At 41.7% G+C, this 20,999-nt stretch overlaps 1 protein-coding gene across 2 annotated transcripts in view; it reads left to right on the top strand.

Moving 5' to 3' along the window:
• CHRM2 (cholinergic receptor muscarinic 2) overlaps positions 1–20,083 on the top strand; it is a 135,874-nt gene extending 115,791 nt beyond the window's left edge. Inside the window, exons 1-2 of one of the 2 annotated variants that reach the window (XM_075940159.2) lie at positions 3,979–4,245; positions 16,838–20,083. In XM_075940159.2, coding sequence (XP_075796274.1) covers positions 16,884–18,293 — 1,410 coding nt within the window. In that variant the 5' untranslated portion in view covers positions 3,979–4,245; positions 16,838–16,883 and the 3' untranslated portion in view covers positions 18,294–20,083. Of the gene's footprint in view, positions 1–3,978; positions 4,246–16,837 lie in introns of those variants that run through there. The other variant, XM_075940154.2, reaches the window with a different exon arrangement.
• Positions 20,084–20,999: the final 916 nt, after the last annotated feature.

Raw genomic sequence — 20,999 nt, 5'->3', positions numbered from 1 at the left:
TAAAGGATTATGAATCATGTTAATTATTAACTTTAATCATTAATGTTAATTAATATTAAACATTATTAATAATGCTGACATGGTATTGAGAAGACTGAGGTCTCTGTATATGAAATCCACAACCTTACTTCAAACTGTTTTAATATTGAACCATTTCAGATGTATGTTAACATCTTTGACTTCTTGTACCCCTTTATTCCATCTACATCAATGCACCCTCCCCCCACCTCCTGTCCCATCCCCCCACATCCATACACCTCACACTGAGCTTGACTTAACTAGTGTTGGCACTTCAGCATTTTTGGGGTGACATGTCTGTGAATAAATCTGATCCCATCACGCCATACAAGAACAGCACAACTACTCTGTGCAGCTATTACTGCCACCACAAGGCAATGTAGTGCTTCTAGGATAAACCTGCCCAACATCTCAAAGCCCAGATGGTGTTTGAGATTCAGCTGGAGCCAGTGGAGGTTGCAGTGTCATCTGGAATGCTTTCTCTGCCCCAGTCTTGCGGGAATAGTTCTCAGAATGAGAATGAGAATGAAGAAAGTCTGGGGTCCTAAGACATAGTGAGGGTTGGCATCCATGATGGTGACGCTTGTTCCTTCTCCTGTTTTGTTTTGTTTTTTAATTCATCAGCCAGTGCCATTGAAGCCAGTATTTTCCTCATCATTATTTCTTTTAAAGAACTGCAGAAAGGAATATTGGGAGAAATAGTTGATCCTCTAATTATTTTGTCCATCAATGGGCCTAATTTCCAACACACCAATCTAAGTTTCTTTGATTTCTCGTTCTGTAGGCCTCTTGTTTACCAGTCATAATCTTAACACAGTCCTTAAGTGGTATGAGTAAATGACTTTCTGTTGAAAACAATTCAGTAATTTTTGTCTCCTTCTTCCTTTTTATAAACAGCCATTTCATATAACAAGTCATTGTGACCATTAATGAACTTTAACTTGCTTTTTACAGTTGAGTTTACAATTAGGCTAAATTTGTTGGTGCATGCCCCCAAGTAAATTACTTTTCCAGACCATATTTGATTTCCCATAAATTTGCTTCAGTGTGGAAGAACCTCTTTAATGAGTTGTTAGGTAAATATGGAACTAGACTGAGAGAATTAGGTCATGCCAGTGACATTCCAGATAATGAGAGTAAAGTGAAAACTCAGATAGCACAACTTATAACTTGCAAGTATTCTCTGCAGTGGAGAGGGGCCTTTTGAACTAAGGGAGCACATAAGCGGGAAATTGCTGAGCAGTGAACTAACGAAGGAAAAAAGAACTAAAAAACAAATAGAATTATAGCGTATTAATAAAAACAGCTGTGATGACCTTAGTGCAAAAGATGAGCTCTTTGTCTGAGCCAATCTCTAGACATTGCACTGGTGTTGCAAAGCCATTCACAATGCAGTGACATATTTATATACCAGCCACTATCAATATGAACTTTAAACCATCCTTCCAAGAGTATTCTTTCTTTTGTTTTTTTTTAATATTCACTTTGTCTGGTCTAACATTTGCAGGCAGGCCACCAAAAGGGGCGTCACAGATATGCGCCATCCTCCCACTGGGAGGCAGTGGAGCTGTCTCTGTTGAACTGCGGGAAGGTAAACTGAAAAATCTTTTTATGGAGTACAGCAGAATCTCTATCAACCCATATGCATCCAGCCAGCTCCAGTGGCCAGTAAGCTGATGACATGAGGTAGTGCCACATAATCACAGACTACTGCCTCCCATGATGGAGGAGCAGGAATACAGCCCTGGGTCCAAAATCTTGCAATTGAAATAAGCCTAATGTAGGTCACAGAAGGCTAAGCACAGTATAGCTCTTAATTTGTAGCAATCTAATCTGCTCTTCCCTACCCATCTGAACTGTGTCATTCAGAACCATATCTAGAACTCTTAAAAGTTTGAATTAGAAATAACCCCACTGGAAGCCTGACATGTCTTTTCCTTTGCTCTTTCACGTTCACAGCTAGTTTGGTGTCATGAAGGTTTTCATAGATGCTGGGCTGCACATGTAGATTGTTGCAGTAGACAAAGTAGGTCAGATATTGATCTGACCAAACTTTACAGTATCTCACAACAAAAATGAGAAAACAGCCTGGGGCTATTTCCTTGAGTGTTGTAGTCCTGTGTACAAAGATGCTCTATGGGTGTATGAGGTCAGAAACAAATCCCAAATCACCCATTATTAAGCTGATTCTGTTAGGTTTTATATTTCTGGTGAATGTAGGATAAGGGGCTTGTCTTCCTCTCCCACCCCCCACTGCACAGAGTGAATGATTCATTTCCAGAGCTAAGATATGGTACTTTGTTAAACAAAAACTCAGTGTATTACAACCAATATTGGTCACTATGCGTCACAGCCAGAATTACTCTTGCAAGGATATTTTAAATCTCTAGTGGAGAAAAAGTGAGTTTGATGGCAACCACAACCTATGTAATTAAAAGCAAAGCAGGTACCAGTTGTTTACTGAGACATAACACAGCCAGAGAGTTATAGCACTTATTAAAAATGTAGCAACTGTGAATGAAAAAGGCTACATCTACAGACAAACTGCTAATTGAATTTTTGCTCCTCAAAGAAATAAACATTCAGGTTCTAGTCTCATAAAAAGGGGAGATAATTTGTGCAGGCTCATAGCAAAGAAACACAAAGCAATATTAATAAGAACATCTTATCTGTTATATCACATCCTGCGTCTGAAAAATTCGAAGCACTTTACAAAAACGGATATCCTCCCCATTTCACAGAGGAAGACACATACACCGTAGGATGCGTCTCTCTCAAGCTTTCTCAAATTATCTAAACCTTCTGAACTGCAACATCTGGCTGAATATCTTTCAAGAACAGATTTTATCATGAGAATTCCAGTATTTCCCATTTCTAGTGGGTTAGGAAATATCATTAAACAATAGTCACAGCTGGGACTATGACCTGCAGAGGTGGTTAAACATAAATTATTAAGTTATCCAAACTTTTTTTTTTTAGTTTAAAAAATGGATTTGAGTTTTGTCCAACTTCATGATGAGGATTGGGACAGTGCTTTAATCTGAGCCAGGTCTCTCCATAGGTCAACACAGGGTCTGCACAGATTTGTTCTGTGGCAAGGGAAGTAAGTAACAACCAAAATGGACGGATAGAGAAGATGTAGAAATGGACCACATTTCCAGGTTTCCAGAACTCAGTGAGTGACAAAAGTTTATTGTGCCAGAAGAGAAACAGATGAGCAAAGACGATGAAAATAAAGAAACAGGAGTGGGCTGAATTCCAAATTTACGTAAGTGGCTAAATGATTTCAATACATCTCAAGTAATATTTTGTTTTTCTTCTTACAGTGGGTGGGGAATTCTTATGAGCTTGTGCTGTGCAGCTCTTTGTATAGCACAGACAACATTATTTTGGGTTCACATTCCAGATGGTGTGTGCACCATAAAGTAGAGTAAATCTGACTACAGTTTGTGTCTGCAGCTGGGTGTGGTCTTGCCTGGGTGCAAGAGCGGCCCTAGATGAGCTGCCGGCAACTGGCGCCCTAGGTGAAATGCGCGATTGGCGCCCCTGCCTCCAAAGCCCTCAATGGTCGTTTGTCTTGGCACCCTAAGTGACTGCCTAGTTCGCCTGTATTGACAGGCCATCACTGCTTGGGTGTGTGCCTGGAAAGGGGCTTGAGGGACTGGCACAGGAATTCAGTGCAAGGGAAACTCAGGCTGGTATAGCTGGCAGGCTCGGTGGGACCCTCATCTATCTAGTGGCACTCCGAAAGTGAGGTCCAATCCATCATAAAAATATTTCTTTTTGGTTTTGTTGTTTAGCAAGTCTTTTCAACGTTTTAATGTTTTGTTCCAGTTTGAAACAGAGGAAAAATTGAACTCGAAAAAATTCCTTTGGGATAGGAAAATAATTTCCAGCCCAGTTCTAGCTGTAGCTGAGTGAACATTCTTGGAAACTTTGCTGCCGGGAAGTCAACAGACTCAAGCTCCTCTGCACTGATGAGAATTTGTAGCTGTTGATCTAACAGTTTCTTGGCACAATTCTATTTAAAATCATTGAGGTACTAGTGAGAGCAATGACTGGGAGCAAAGCCTTCCTTCAGCATTCAGTGAGGTATTTAGCTTCTGAGGCAAGGAACAGATGGATACTTTCTATAGCTGGTGAGAAAAGCATCCAGGGGAATTTCAGCTATCTGCTATCCGTTAGGCTGGTGTCTGTGAAGGGACTTTGAGCCTGGCTAGATGACAGGTGAGTGCTGTGCACTGCTGTAAATAAGGAAGTCACTGATAACAGCTAAATGCTAGAACCAGTTCCCATTAGTGTAAATGGAAAGACTCCCACTGACTGCAGTGAGAGTTGGTATGAAACAGCTATGAAATATTATGGGCTGCAGAATCACTTTGGGATTTTGTGGGCTTCTTTGGATTTCTGTAGAATTCCCTGGGACTCTGTGAGAATGTTGTGTGACTTCAGGAGATCTGGAGTGATTGTCCAGAGCAACATAGGACTTTGTGGGAATTTTCTGACTTTCTGGCATCCTGCAATGTTACAAGTGATCCCCAAGAAACTCTGTACATTGCTTAAAGCCTTAAAGTGATTTGTTTGCTATCGTTATTTCACTACCAATAGCCCTGCAACCTTTAAATCAGTTTGAAAGTCTTGTTTGTTTGTTTGTTTGTTTAGTTCCACCTATGGAAGTTCTGAGTAAGATGTTTGGTCATGTCATGAATTAGCTCCAAATGTTCGGAGCAAATGGGCTTGAGCTTGAGTCTGCTTTCTGATCCCTCTCCTCCACCTGTGGCTTTTTTCACCTGCTAGTCAGGGACTTTGAGTAGTTCTAAAAGATGTCTCTGATATTGCAGACATGGCACCTGGCTGAAGGTAATGAAGTGCTTTAAATCCTGTTCCTGCTGGGCTGCAGAGGGCGTGTTTACCTGTCATGACATCAATTATTCCAGGAATATCTCCTTGGAATCTGTTATTGTTCCATCTAATCTTAAACGAAGTTTAAATACCTCCTTTTTTCTGAGGAGAATTTTCCTTGGCAGCTGAGGCTATGACTAATTTTCATCAGGTTTGTAATTTAAGTATTCTGTCTACAATTCTCGAAGAAATCATTTATATTCAAATACAAACTCATCTTGTTGAGCTCAGTGAATAGCAAGAATTCCAATGAGTCTGTCAAGATGGCAGGGCAGCATACAGCATGCTGTGGCAAAGAGGGTAGAATGTCCTGAGGGGCCTGGTGTAAAACAACATAGTATTTGGTTTTACCCAGGCAGTCCAGCGTTTGACTTTTTTGGGTGCAATTTAGAGTTTCCAGGTGCCTGGTTTTCAGCTAGAAAGTCTGGTTGAAAAGTGTCCTGTCAGATGCCCTGACCAGACACCAAAAGTCTAGTTACTGTGGGACAGGAGGCGGTGCCTAGTCATTGACTCACCTCAGTCCCTGATCAACAGAGGCCACCACCTACCTGCTGGCAGGGTCCTTGTCAGGCTGCATCAGCTCCCAACCCAGTCCCAGAGCAGAGAAAGCCCAGCTGCGGTGCGGGGTGTGAAGATGAGTCAATAAGGGATGAGAGGGAGAGGAGCAAGTGATGGGGGCAGGGCCTTGAGAGAAGAGACAGGAAAGAAGGTGAGGCCTCAAGGGAAGAGGCAGAGCAGGGGTCAGGCCTTGGGTGGGATAAGGCAGGGAAGCAGTTGGGGTGTCAGGAGTCATGTTATGAGCAATTAAAATGGCAGCAAGCTTAGCCAGCTCCAGGGGAGAAGCTGAAGAGGTAGGGCCAAGTTTTGCTAGCATTTGATGTAGTTGATAAAGACATTCTTCTGACATATTCACCATATATTGTGAGGCTCCACTTTGATTTGGTTCTAGTCCTGTCAGCAGTATCAAACAATGGCCATCAACATGGATCCAATTAGGCCCAGGCCTACTCCCTTGTGCACTGATGTACCTGAAGGATCAGTGTTAGGATTACTCCTTTTCTTTGGCCACATGTTGTTCTAATTAGAATAAGAGGTAGTTTTCATGTACTTCAATTCTTTATTTTATTGCCTGGCAGATGTGACTCAAATCAACTGAAATCTCAGGATTCCATCAGTTTGCCTGCCTGGGTTTTCTTTCAGCATATCCCCCTGGAGAGAACGCCTAATTTCATTACAGTCTGAAACAAAATAAAACATTTTCTGATTGGTTCCAAGCATCTGTTGAGTGGCGCATGCAGTCTGGTGATGCATTTCTTTGAGCACAGCTCCTGTTACAAAGAACTTGGGCACCAATAGGATATGTCAATATGTGTTGTAAATCCTGTGCCCTGTACCAAGCTTAAGTAACAGGGGGTATGTCTACACTACCCCGCTAGTTCGAACTAGCGGGGGTAATGTAGTCATCCGCAATTGCAAATGAAGCCCGGGGGAGCACAGCTAGAAGCCTAATACAAACTAGCTACTCCATGCCGCGTGTAGCCGCGCGGCACGGGGTTCGAACTAGCCGGCATTTAAAAATGGCGCTGGCCGGCTTTATGCAAATGAAGCCCGGGAAATTCAAATCCCAGGCTTCATTTGCAATTGCGGATGACTACATTACCCCCGCTAGTTCGAACTAGCGGGGTAGTGTAGACATACCCAGGGTGATTCCAAAGATACCGGAGACAAAAGGAATTTGCCATCATAGGCGCAGACCAGCAGCACAGCTGATGCATGGTTTGGCTGCACCAGCATCCACCACACTTGTATCACTGCTTTGCTTTCTTCTCAATGCAGGATCCATAAGCTTTGCTCCTCTCTTGACCATTGTCTGTCTTGCCCTTCAAAACCTAATGCATGGAAATGTGTAGCGATTCGAGAGCCCTCGCAGAGCTTATATGCCTGGGGTATAGCATTCATGCAAGAGATCCCCAGCTCATGCTAATTGTCTTTGCTCCATTGTAGAATTTGTTTCCTGGGGAATGAACCCTCTGCCTGTGTAACCCTAATCCTGATCCCTCAACGGACACTATGCCAGGATCTCTAAGGCCCTCTAATGTTATGCCAGGATCTCTAAGGCCCTCTAATGTTAAGGATTCACACCATTGAAATAAGAACATTTCTTATCAGAATATTGCCACGCTGAGATCTTCATTTAATTATTGTACAAATGCTTTCAGCTGGTCAAGAGTTGACTGCTGCAATTGTTTTGTCTGCAGTGCTCCCATTTATATGTTGGCTAGAATACAGTAAGCACAGAATGCAGCAGCCAGCATTTTTACAGAGGCTCTCACAGTTGAATATCACCAGGACAAATAATATGTTTTAAGACCTGAGTACTGTTTCACCTTCTGAATTCACTGAAATGTCAAAAATTTGTTTCGAAACCACTGGAATGGCAGATGCACAATTCCCCATTAATTTCATTGGGAGTTGTGCATCTCAATCCTCTAGACCAGTGGTTCCCAACCTTTTCACTAGTGTGAACCCCCAATCACCTCCCCAAACCATTCACGGATTCCCAGTCACCCCTCTCCCAAACCATTTGCGGACCCCCGTGAAAGCCAATGCCTGCTGCAACTCTAGTAGTCAATGTAGTATTTTCTCACTTTTCATTTACTTATGTCTGTTTGATTAGACGTTTCACTTGTGGTTTCTTCACTCTGCTCATTAGTCGCCTTTCTGTTCAGCAAGCCTGATTGCAGCCACAGATCCATGTTGAATGTATGGCTAACGTTTATATGCTTCTAATCATCGGGATCGTTTTGTCACACAAAGGTGCCACAACATGGATTTTCAGACAACGAATAACATTACTGGAAGATATTTAATTTAAAAATAATTGACTGTAGCTTTGAAATTTATTTAAAACTTATTTCCTATAATCATTTTTATTTATCTTTTATCTTTTTCATGGACCTCTGGCAATGCCCTTGCAGACCCCCAGGGGTTTTCAGACCCTAGGTTGGGAACCACTGCTCTAGACAGTTTTGAAAATCTTGGCTTTACTATTTAACTTTCACTCAGGGGGAAGTGGGACAGCTTTACCAGGCCCCCGAGCAATGTGGGGAGGAGCAAGGGGCAAGACCTTGGAAAGAAGAGGCAGGGCTGCCAGCCCCCAGTGTGGCCTGGACTGCACTGTCCCCTTCATCTCTGCCAGTCCTCTGAGCTGCCCAGAGGCTGCACTCCAAAGCCCCACATGCTATTCCAATGGTGATTTAAAGGACCCAGGGCTACAGCCATTGCCGCTGCCATAGTAGCGGTGGCTGGGAGTCCTGAGTTCTTTAAAATTGCCAGACCCCGGGGCCATGGACCCCTTTACATACCCTGTTGGTGGGTTTGCTTTCACATTGGTGACACTTTATGGTTGTGGCTCTTTCTGGCTGCAGAGATATTTATTAAGCAGGGCGCTTAATTCGATTTAGTTAAACCTCATTCTACGGGGAAGAATGCCAAATTCGAAATAGCTCATTCAAAATAAGCACTGTGTAGACACTTGTTTTTAAATAGGGTGCCTCCAGCCCTTCCCACTTCTTAAAAAATAGGGAACTCTGATACAGATGCATGCTGGTGCTATAATTTAAGTTTTCTGACCTATGCTCCAATTTGGTCTCCCTGGGCAAGTTAAAATATTCACCATTTTCTCAAAGTAAAGAATCCCACAGCATTGCCACCTGGCTGATGTTATTTTTAAAAAATGGTGTATCTTCCTGATTCCCAGGTTGGGCAGTAGTACTGTCAAGCATGGACTATACTGGTCAAGGCAAAGAATAACCAATTGTCACAAACATTGCTCTGTCACATGAATGTGCTTTGCTGTTTGGTTGATTCTTGTAAACCATGCTGATTTGGATACTTCAGTGACTTAGATATCTGACTATGTACCTTAGTGACCCATTGAATCATACTCAAGATTATTGTCTTTGCTTTTTCTGACACCCATGTGGAACCATCATTTTCTTTGTTGTTTGCTTCTAAGCAATATGTTGCTCCAAGACCAGAGCAGTATCATTCTATACTCTCTTTCCTTTCTATCCATGACTCTATAAAATAAAACATCAGAAAAAAGGAAATATTGCTTTCCATGGGCATTTGCATTAAAATAAATGAGTTACTTGACTGTCTCCTGAAGTAGTGGATCCACTACAACACACAAGAATAGTTGAAGTAAGTTTGTTTAAAAATTCAAAGCCCAGACTTTCAAAAATAGGTGCTAAAGCACTATTTGAAATCCAGAAATGTATTGTGAGCTGCTATATGAAAGCAGTATCAGTTAATTATGTGACAAAATAGGGATTTAGTGGCCTAACTTTATGTTCCTGTTTTTGAACATCTCACTCCAAATGAATATTTGCAGAACAATTTTTGTCATCACTCATTTGAATAGTGGGTTCCTTGGACCATCAGTGCAAAAAGGCTACAGCTAAAGAGCAAACTAGTCTGTCACTGAGGGTATGTCTACACTACCCCGCTAGTTCGAACTAGCGGGGTAATGTAGGCATACCGCACTTGCAAATGAAGCCCGGGATTTGAATTTCCCGGGCTTCATTTGCATAAAGCCGGCCGGCGCCATTTTTAAATCCCTGCTGGTTCGAACCCCGTGCAACGCGGCTACACGGGGCTCGAACTAGGTAGTTCGGACTAGGATTCCTATTCCGAACTACCGGTACACCTCGAGGAGACCCCCACACCGGTGCCCTGAGCCTCCCCTCCGCCTTGTTCCCCTTCCTTCCCCCTTCCAGCTCCCTCCTCCCAGTTACACCCTCCCCTCTCCCACCCTCTCTTCTCCCCTCTCCTGCCTCCTTTCTTCAGTCTCCCCAGAGTCCCCCCCCCCCAGTTTTGTTAAATAAAGAGAGTTTATATTTTTTTAAAATACGTGTATTTTATTTGACATCAAGAAGGGGGATTAGGGAGGGGTATGTGGAAGGCAGGCAAGCAAGCAGGGACACCTGAGAACCGGCTGCCTGGGGGAGGGGAGTGTCCCTTTAAGCACAGGCCTCAGATAGCCTCAGGCAACAGCCACACAAAGACACTCCTTACCTGATACCCTAACTCTGATCTGGTTGTGGCCAGCCTTAACTCCGAATCAGTGTCCACTCAGTGTGGATGCGGTATTTCGAAATAGCAAAATGCTATTTTGAAATGCATTTTGTGTGTAGACGCGTTATTTCGAAATAACATATATCAAATTAACTATTTCGAAATAAGATATTTTGAAATAATGCTGTAGTGTAGACATATCCTTATAGAACTGGACAAAAAAGATTTTCAGTTTGATGGGAAAATCCATTTTTTAATTTTTTCCCCCTATTCTGCAACACACACACACACACACACACACAAAAGAAATTTCCCAGGAAATGAAATTTCAGAGAAAAAAACATTTTTGGTCAATCAAAAAATTTAGTTTCAGTAAAACCAAATATTCCATTTCAATTTTGACTTTTAATTTTTTTTACAATATACTATGTACATATATATTAAATAAACAATTGTTTCAAAGTAGAAAATTACAATGTTCACTTCCAAAAATGTTTCAATATTTCATTTCAACCTGATTGGAATGCTCTGTTCCATCTGTCCTTCAAAATGAATATTCAATGCAAAATGTTTAGTTTTCAATTAATCAGCATTTTCAGATAGAAAAACATTCTGCTGGAAAATTTCCAACCAGCATTATTTTTCCTTTTTCATTATTGGCATTCTGTGCCCTTTCCTCCCCCCTTATAATTCCATAGTTCTTCATATCACTGTAACTACTCCATTCTGACATTATTTTTTGCAGCAGCCCAAGGGCTACCATCTCCTCCTATGCCTACCACCAAAAGGATCCCAGCAAATAAAAGAGAATGGTAGATCATTCTTTCTTTTCCTTTCCTTCTCCATACATCTTTGAGATGCAAAAGGAAAATGAAGAACAGTCCAATTGGAAGTCAAGTGAGGTTGCAGCTTTGTTTTCCAGAGCCCTGACTTGCAGCTGAGGTAAATGTCAGGTGAAATGCCACAGAACCAGTCAATGCTGAAGCAATGAAGAGAACAACAATAGCCTCTTCCTTCTGCTTATAGTGATAGCTCACGTTTGCCTCAGAATCCATGAAAACAAATCCACAATAACACTTTCTTCTTTGTTAAAAAGCTTCAGAGGGGTAGCCAAGTTAGTCTGTAACAGGAAAAACTTAAACAACAACAAATAATCTAGTAACACCTAGACTAGTAGCACCATGTACATGTTTTGTTAGTCTTTAAAGTGCTACTAGACTATTTGTTGTTTTTGAACTTTCTTCTTTGTACTGCTTCCTGGACATTTGGTATCTCATAATCACAGCCACTAGATTTCCAAGGTCCTCATCCAACCTAACATGAAATAGGGAAATTAACCAATCTGTCTCTTTTTCAGATCTCTATAGCCAAAATGCTCCAAATAGTTTATTTTTACTGAAATCAGATGAACTGCACCAGTATGCAACTGAAATAATCAAGTGGTAAATTAGACCCTTAACTTTGAATTTCCTTTCTCCAAATCCCTCTCCACTCCATAATAATGTTTCAGGTGCCCAAAGCTGCACACAGTAGTCATGGTACAATCTCACCAGAACTGTGTAGAGAAGAACTAGCATTTCCCTAAGGTAGAATTTGACAATCTTCTCACTAGTCTGTGGGAGAAAGACTCAATCTGCAAGAACAAAGAGACCAGACCTTTGAATCATGGTGGGTATTTTGTTTGAGGGCATAAAATCCAGTTTTGTAGACCAAAGGGGTTGTATAAGGTTTGCATGTTCACTTTGTATTTTTCTGGTTTACCCAGCAAAAGCAAAACTAGAAGCGATGTCCATGATCAGAGGAGAATGTAAATACTTTCAAGATCATACAGATGGTCAAATACTTCACCACAAAGAAATAGGTGCCGGAGAAACATTTAAAGAACAGACACTAAATAGCTTGAGCCTGATAGGGACCTTTCGGAATAATGATAAAAATAATTAATAATTAATAAATAAATAATATTCAGAGATTCTTCTCTGGAGTTTCCCACAGCCAGAGATACTACCAAGACTTGGTTTTCCCTTGTGCAATTTTGAGTTCCCACTATTGTGCTAAAGTAAGTAAATTAACCAGTTTTAGATTATCAGCACAGAGGTGAACAAGTTGTAATTAAGTGCTGTACAAATCCCAAAGCCCAGAAGACAGAATTAAGACAGTATCTTAGGCATTGCCACCTATTCATGTATCATTCCTCACTGTTCTTAAGGGAGTTTTATATTTATGTCTTTCTACTGTTGCAAGAGACATACTATGCATTTATTCTGTTGATATTAAGGGACTGTGCTCTGCTTACAATTTACACAGAGAATTCTTAGAATGTCCTTAACTCCACCTCTGGGGGATCCAGGGAAAATGTGGGTTAAGAGAACTCCTGAAATACAATTCTTGAAGAACATGTGCTGTGTGCAGGGAGGAGAGGGAAAAGGTATAGGGAGCCAGAAGTGAGGGGAAGGTAAGAGTAAAGAGGCAATAGCACTCCATATAGATTCTTCCTGACTCTGGTAGATTCCCTATGATCACCCATACATGGAAGATTTTCAGTTATTTGTTACCAAAGGTGAAATTTGTAACATCTCTTAAATTCTCCAATGATGTCTCCCAAATTTTTTCACTGTGTGTTTTGTCCTAAGCACCAGTGAACTCCTTCCAGACTCACCATATTAAACTTGGGGACTTAAAGAAAAAAAGGAAGTACTTACCTGATAAACCTTGGCAGATCTGTGACATCAGCTAGATTTTTGAACATACACAAAATTATTGTTATCATCTTTGTGTGGGATGTTGAATATATCTTCTAAATCAGGGCTTTTGAATTGCACCTATGCTAAAGGATTAGCCTGTACCTTACTGGTGTGACACTATGGCTGTGTCTAGACTACATGCCTCTGCCGACAGAGGCATGTAGATTAGACACATAGGCAAAGGCAAATGAAGCCGCGATTTAAATGATCGCGGCTTCATTTACATTTACATGGCTGCCGCGCTGAGCCGACAAACAGCTGATCAGCTGTTTGTCGGCTCGCGCGCTAGTCTGGACGTTCCCCCTGTCGACATCAAAGCCCTTTGTCGGCAGCCCCATTATTCCTCGTGGAATGAGGTTTACCGGGGCTGCCGACAAAGGGCTTTGATGTCGACAGGGGGAACGTCCAGACTAGCGCGCGAGCCAACAAACAGCTGATCTGCTGTTTGTCGGCTCAGCGCGGCAGCCATGTAAATGTAAATGAAGCCGCGATCATTTAAATCGCGGCTTCATTTGCCTTTGCTGAACAAACAAATCTACATGCTTCTGCCGACAGAGGCATGTAGTTTAGACGTACCCTATGAGAACCTGGGGCAGTGTTTCTCAACCTTTTTTTATAAAGTACCCCTTTTCCAAAAAATAAATTAAGTACTCCCAGTACCTAGTTTTCAGATACACACAAAAATTTCTACCACTGCAACACATTTGTTTAAACAACTTAATCATAGCTGGGCAGGCAATGAAATTTTTTGGTGCAAAAGGTACAAAAATAATAAAGCACTGCAAAACATAAAAAAAATAGTTTTCTTCAAATTTCAGTTGTGTTGACATACCTTAAGGGTTCTCTTGAGTACCCTTAAGGGTACTTGTACCACTGGTTGAAAAACACTAGTCTAGGGCAGAAGTTTCCAACCTGTGATCCGCAGACTTTGGGTGGAAAGGTCTGAACACTATCTCTAAGAAGTCCAAAGAGGTCCACACCATCAGTTGAAATGTTTTACGGGCCCGCAACTTTAAAAATGTAGAAAATCACTGGTCTAGGGAAAGCACATTATGGAAATGTAATTTACAAGTACAGGATGAAACTTTCTAAACCGGAACTCTCTGATCCAGGTACATCCATGGTCCAGTAGGAAGCCTTGTAGGTTGGCAAGGCAGCGGGAGCCCAATATTCAACAGCAAGGCTGCCCAGTGCAGCAGTGGAAGCCTGGCATGGCACCAGGAGTCCACCACATGTCAGTAGCTGGGCTGTCCAGCAGGGAAGCAGGGTCTGCCGGCAGTGCAGTGGGTGACCAGCAGCAGGGGGTGAGCCAGCCAGGAGGCTGGCACAGAACTGTGGGGGCCGGTGGCAGGGCAGCCAGAAATGACCTTCCCTGGTCCTGCAAAATCCCTCCTCCAGGACCCGTCAGCTCCTGAGGGTGCCAGATCATGGAGTTCCAACCTGCATAGTTCATTGGATAACAATGCTGGTGAAGTGATATACTTCAGATTCTCGTCTGTTCTTCATGTGTTCAGATTGCTGCTTATCTTTTGGGGGTCTGCATTGTAACAGAATTAACCTACTGAATTTCACCATTTTGCTTCACTGTGCAAATGGCAGTTCCCATTTATAGTAAACATCAGTCGATAGGTGCAGATTCTCTCTTCCGAACCCTCTCAGAATATCTCAGCTGGATGCGAGGGAGCTCCATGAAAAACAATAGGAAAAAATCTTTCCTCCCAAGAGCTGTGCTGTAGCTATGGAGATGTTTTATGGAAGCTACTGCAACAGCTGCCACACTAGAAGGCCTGGGGAGTTTGCATGATAGCAGAAATTCTGACCTCATCCCCTTTACTTCAGCAGCCTATCTCTACTCTGCCTCTACCAGCCACACCAACCACTCCCCACTCAAGCAGCTGTGTTTTGTGTCACACCAGGGGTGCACAGCCACTGCAGCTTCCTTAAATCCACCAGTTCTGCCTCTATCCCATGTGCGAAAACTAGTGTCAGGAGGAAGGGATGGGAATGGTTTACTGATAATGAAGTTGTTCAGTGGAGATGGGAGATGGGTTGCAAGGAAGATTTCACTTTTAAAGCTTTCCAATCTACTTATTAACATAGGCATTTTTACATGTGAATTCTTATAGCACTGAACATTTTCATATATCATTATGGTGTTTACAGACCATAAACCTATAAACCAATTACCATTCTGGTCAAAAAGTGTCATAGATTTCTTTCCTTTACCATTCTTACTCATTGCAAACATGCAGTTACTATCCATGGATGTGCTGTGATAACTAGTAGAGTCAGTGGCTACATCTATACTACGATACTCTTCTGCAAGAGGAAATGCAAATGGAGCATTCATTTGTTGATAGGTGCAAATTCTCTCTTCTCTCTCATTTGCATTTCCTCCTTGGATCCCTTTTGTGCAAGAGATTTTTTGCTGTGTAGACGGCTCCTTTTTGCGCAAAAACCCCCTTTTGTGCAAGTCTTATTTTTTGAGGAAGAACAGCTCTTGATTGTGCTGCTATGTGTTTCCTTGGGAACTGTGCAAGCTAGAGCCTCTGGTAAATTTGATCTGTAGATGTTACCTTAGGCTGTTAAGGGAGGGAGGACTTATTTTAGTACCAAAAGAGCTCCTTTAGAAATGACCTGAAGTAAGCTGCATTGGGGGAGAAGAAGGGGGTGTTGCCAGCGTATTTGCATAATTACATTTCAAACAAAGTTTACATAGGTGTAATGGCTTAAGATAAGAAAGAAAAAGATTCTTTTAACTGAATTTTTCTGAGTATTGCAGATATCTAAAACTCTGATCTTAATGATTTTTTTAAAACCCTGTGTTACTAATTAATACGTGGTAAACTATATTGCATTAAGACCAGATCTTTGCTATCTGGTAGAGCTCTGGCTCTTATGAGTCAGAAGTAGCAAGTACTAGGTGTGATGCTAGCTGTTTTGTAGGATGAAACCTTATTTGCAAGTTCTTTGACCTCACAGAAAACTTCCTGGTTTCACCTTGCCAGGTAGAGAGAAACTTAAGTTATCGTTTTACCATCCAATTTAAAAAATAATCTCCTTCAATATTTTAAAAACTGTATATTCTGTTTGACAAACTTCTCTGAGGTTAAAAAGCAATCCTGTGACACCTTAGAGACTAACACATTTATTATATGTTAATTTCTAGGCCATGTCTAAACTGGTGATTATTTCAAATTTACTAAGTTTGACTTCTGGGCACCCAATTTTACAAATTCGAAGTTCCTTGTCCCCATTACAGGGAAGAATCAAATGTAGTCCGAGGTAGCGCATCCACATTAATGGAGCCTGTCTCGGACTCAGAGCCTCAGGAAGCACTCTGGGGAGCTGCAGGTGGTCTCCCGGAGGCCAATTTGTTTGAATTAGCAGCACCAGAGTGCCTACGCTAACATTCTTTTGGACATACAAGTTCGGGAATAGTGTTCTTCCTCATGAAAAGCAGGACTACAGAATTCAAATTCAGTGGCTTCTTATTCTGGAATAACGGGCTTGGTAGTGTGGATGCATTGCTTAGAAAATCAACCATGGGGAACTAATTTTGGTGTAAGGTCCTAGTTTACACCAGGCCTAAGGTGCCACAGGACTGCTCGTTTTTTTTAAAGTTACAAACTAACATGTTTACCCCTCCAAGACTATTTTCCAAGAGATATTTAATTTATATATGGGATTGAAACACAACCCTGGATCAAAACATGTCTAAATTTTGAAGGTATGGGGAGGGACTTGGAACCAAGATTCAGTTCCAAATGTTGTGAATAGTTCTTATTTTTATAATCAGTCACAAGAAAAAAACTTGGATCTGAACAAATATGCATATTACTGTGTCCAAAGCCTAGTTCTGGATGTAAATTTTTCATCCTGGTTCAAGCTTTAATTTAACCACCTGTCTATATTGTTCGCAACAGGAAATTACAAACAGCCTAATGTTTTCGATAAACCATGTCCATGTGGTTCTGCCAAACCACAACATGTTATCTTGGAGTTCTTCCCTTACGCTTTTTTCTGGGCTACATTTGCCAGAATCAAAAGACTCATTTCATAACGATATTTCTTTTGTTTTCTTTCCTCTGCAGGTTTAAGTGACAATTGGTCGTCAGGCTTCTTGTTAGAGTCACAGAAATGAATAACTCAACTTATATAAACTCCTCCATTGGAGATGTTCTGGCCTTGGGGAGTCCCTATAAAACTGTTGAGGTGGTGTTCATAGTCCTGGTGGCAGGGTCTCTCAGTCTAGTGACTATCATTGGGAACATTCTGGTCATGGTGTCCATCAAAGTCAACAGGCACCTACAGACTGTCAACAATTACTTCCTGTTCAGCTTGGCTTGTGCTGACTTGATTATTGGTGTCTTTTCCATGAACCTGTACACACTTTACACAGTGATTGGCTATTGGCCCTTGGGGCCTGTAGTGTGTGACCTGTGGCTGGCTCTTGATTATGTGGTCAGCAATGCCTCTGTCATGAACCTTCTCATCATCAGCTTTGACAGATATTTTTGTGTCACCAAGCCTCTGTCGTATCCTGTAAAGAGGACCACTAAGATGGCGGGCATGATGATTGCAGCCGCTTGGGTGCTGTCCTTCATCTTGTGGGCACCTGCAATACTTTTCTGGCAGTTTATTGTGGGGGGAAGAACTGTTCCTGATGGGGAGTGCTACATCCAATTTTTTTCCAATGCTGCTGTCACCTTTGGCACTGCTATTGCAGCCTTCTACCTGCCTGTTATCATCATGACCATCCTCTACTGGCAGATATCTCGGGCCAGCAAGAGCAGGATAAAAAAAGGAAAAAAGGAACCAGCACAAAGCCAGGATCCAGTTTCTCCCAGTTTGGTCCAAGGTAAAATAGTGAAACCAAACAACAACAACATCCCACCCAGCGTGGATGGGTTGGAGCACAGCAAAATTCAGAATGGTAAAGCCACTGGAGAGGCTGTGACAGAGAACTGTGTTCCAGGGGAAGAGAAGGAGAGTTCTAATGACTCCACTTCGGTCAGCGTTGTTGCTTCCAATGTGAAGGAGGATGAAGTTACCAAAGAGGCCACCACGGCTTCTGTCTCCCACGCCCATGTGAAAGGGGAGAATTCCAAGCTGACGTGCATCAGGATAATCACTAAATCCCAAAAGGGTGACAGCTGTGCTCCCACCAACACCACCGTGGAGATTGTAGGTACTAATGGCCAAAATGGGGATGAAAAGCAAAACACTGTGGCACGTAAAATTGTCAAGATGACCAAGCAGCCGGCCAAAAAGAAACCCCCTCCTTCAAGAGAAAAAAAAGTGACCAGGACTATCTTGGCTATTCTCTTGGCCTTCATCATTACTTGGACACCATACAATGTGATGGTGCTCATCAACAGCTTCTGCATCTCCTGCATCCCCAACACTGTATGGACTATTGGTTACTGGCTCTGTTATATCAACAGCACCATCAACCCTGCCTGCTATGCGCTCTGCAATGCTACCTTTAAGAAAACCTTTAAGCACCTTCTTATGTGTCATTACAAGAACATAGGAGCCACAAGGTAAAAAGAAAAAAACATGGAAAGAGGAGAGATGTTTCGAGTTTTAAAAACAAACAATGCCACAGCACTTTATGCTCTAGTGTGGAACGTGCAGTTAAGGAACCTAGTGGAGTCACTGACCTGGACCTTCAGCTCAGTCTTTGAGAACTGCACTTAAAACCTTTACTATTGTTGTTGTTGTTGCTATCCATGAGTCTTGGGGAAGTGGTGATTGAAGGAGGGGTCAGGAGGCAATGTGGACGGGAGGCACAGTTCCTGGTTCTCTGACAGTATCATGCAGAAGGGCTTTCTGAATCTATGATTTTTGTCCATTTTTATAGAATAACAATAATCTTTGTCTATGTGTCTTGTCTGTCATTCTGTCTGTTTGTTTGTCTGTCTGAAGAAAAAGCTGTAAGGGCACTCTAACAAGAAATAAAATAGAATTGGGGAGGGGAAAGGTAGAGGAGAGAGAGAGACATGGAACAATCCAAACTCATCTTGCAAAGATTATTTCCAAAGTTAAAAGCTAACAATGATTTTTTTTTATCAGGGTCTCATGTTGAGACTAACTATAGGCTAACTGTGACAGCTAATATATTATCTATACCTCTCTCCCATCACCAAAAATATATGAGACAAAAGTGTTCTTTATCTCACCATGGATCCGATGATTCATTATCCATTGTTCCAAGCATCTCACCTCTCTCTTACCGAGGGGGTTGGTCCTTTGGTGCCAATGAAAATGAAGATGAAAATGAAAAGGGCGGGGAACGAAGAGGTCCCTTCCAGTTTGCTGTATCACAAAGCTTGTGTAGAGGCCCTTATAAGCCAAAGTCTTTGAAGATTTAGCTCACTTAAGCTCTTTTATGTAATATCCCCCATGAAGTTGTATTTTTCTTCAGCCATTTCTTTTTTGCACCCTCCCTGCCTAGGATTAGGATTGAAAACCAAAGCAAGATGTGAATTGCATATTTTCATCAAATTAACAACCATGTGGTCCAAATCAAGGAAGTAAATTGAGCCCAGCAAGAGCACGTGGTAAATAGGTAAGGAGAGAGTTATAGCCATTTCTGATGGTCACATATATTAAGTTCAGGATTTGCTTGCAGCTACCAGAGGTGAAAGGTGAACATAAGAAAGTCCATCTTAATGTCCGAAAGAGAGAAGATTCCTATTGATATATTTGTCCTACAGAAGAGAATAACTGTGCCTAGATCAGTGTGTCCACCTGCAAGTGACTCTGGGCATGTCCCTGGAATTGGTGGGGATGATGTATATTTTATAGAAAAAAATGCAGTGCTGGCCATGTTGCCTTTTGTATTAGCATGGAGCAATATCATCACTACTAATCAAGGGATAATGGTAGTAAAGGGGCAGAGAGGAAAACAGAGGTTAAACAGACATAGGCAGTGCAATATAATTATTTTAAAATGTTCCAAAAATTGTCATAATCTACATTTGAGTCCTCCTGCCTGTAAAAGAGATACTTTTGCAGTATTTGATATAAATTATGGCAAAACTTAGCATACTGTGTGAGTATGGCAGAGTGCATCAGATTAAAGTACCCCGTGAGATTGCATATGTCAATATCCTCCCTTTCTTTGACATGTCCAGATTCTAATAAAGGTATGTCCCGGGATTTTACTATCCTAAGACTAACCTTTCACCGTGACACTACTATGAGGTTCCTTCATTGTAAGCCAAAAATATCCACGGTCATCTGGAATGATGCTCACACAACAACTAGACCACTAAATCATCTCAGAATATCATCCTATTATATATCAGTCTTCCACAGTGAACTTCAAAATAGCAGCTTTTCATATTGAAAGGAAATTAACCTGGATAATTTAATATTTAAACTTTTCAGATGCTCAGCTGAACTATGAACTAGTTCACTTGAGAAATCATTTAGGATCTTTAGGACCTTTTAGGATCACTTTAGGATCTTTTTGACCTAGACCAGTTCAAAGTTCCTGGCAGAAAAGGAAAATTAACCACTATACAAAACAAGGTGCAAAAGCACCTATGCCGGATTGTTTTCACAATCGCTATCTTAAATTGCAGTGGCCATTAGGAGCCATTATTGACAAATAAAATAATTAACTCATTAATGGCCTGAACCAAATCTCTTTGAAGTACATGGAAAACTTTCCATAGACTTCAACACGTCAAAGCATTAGGTGAACACAGCAAATGCTTGTTCACGACGGGTCTGAATCGGCAATCCTTATATTGAACAGCATTAACTCCCACCAGTCCAACTTTACTGTGATTACTCATGTAAATAATTGTTGCTCAATGTAAGGGCTGCAAAATTGATTCCTGAATAGCTGTCAAAGTTATTTTCACCTGATGTGTCTTGAAGACATAAAGGAAGTTATCTGGCCATGTTTCAGCAGTCTGTGCTGTTTAGTCTCATCTAAATGGTGAGACTAATATCCATGGGTATGTCTACACTACCCCCCTAGTTCGAACTAGGGGGGTAATGTATGCATACCGAACTTGCTAATGAAGCCCGGGAATTGAATTTCCCGGGCTTCGTTAGCATAAAGCCGGCTCCGCCATTTTTAAAAGCCGGCTTGTTCGAACCCCGTGCCGCGCGGCTACACGCGGCCCGGGCTAGATAGTTCGAACTATGTAGCCATTCCAATCTATCTGTACGCCTCGTGTAGACATACCCAAAGAAAGTGGAATATGTTCACTTTTCTATATTCTTCAGGAAAGA

The sequence above is a fragment of the Pelodiscus sinensis genome, chromosome 1 (genome assembly GCF_052426305.1).
Source record: "Pelodiscus sinensis isolate ZL-2025 chromosome 1, ASM5242630v1, whole genome shotgun sequence".
Taxonomy (NCBI): domain Eukaryota; kingdom Metazoa; phylum Chordata; order Testudines; family Trionychidae; genus Pelodiscus; species Pelodiscus sinensis.
Note: the sequence above shows the minus strand (reverse complement) of the source record. Positions and strands in the feature narration are given on the sequence as shown.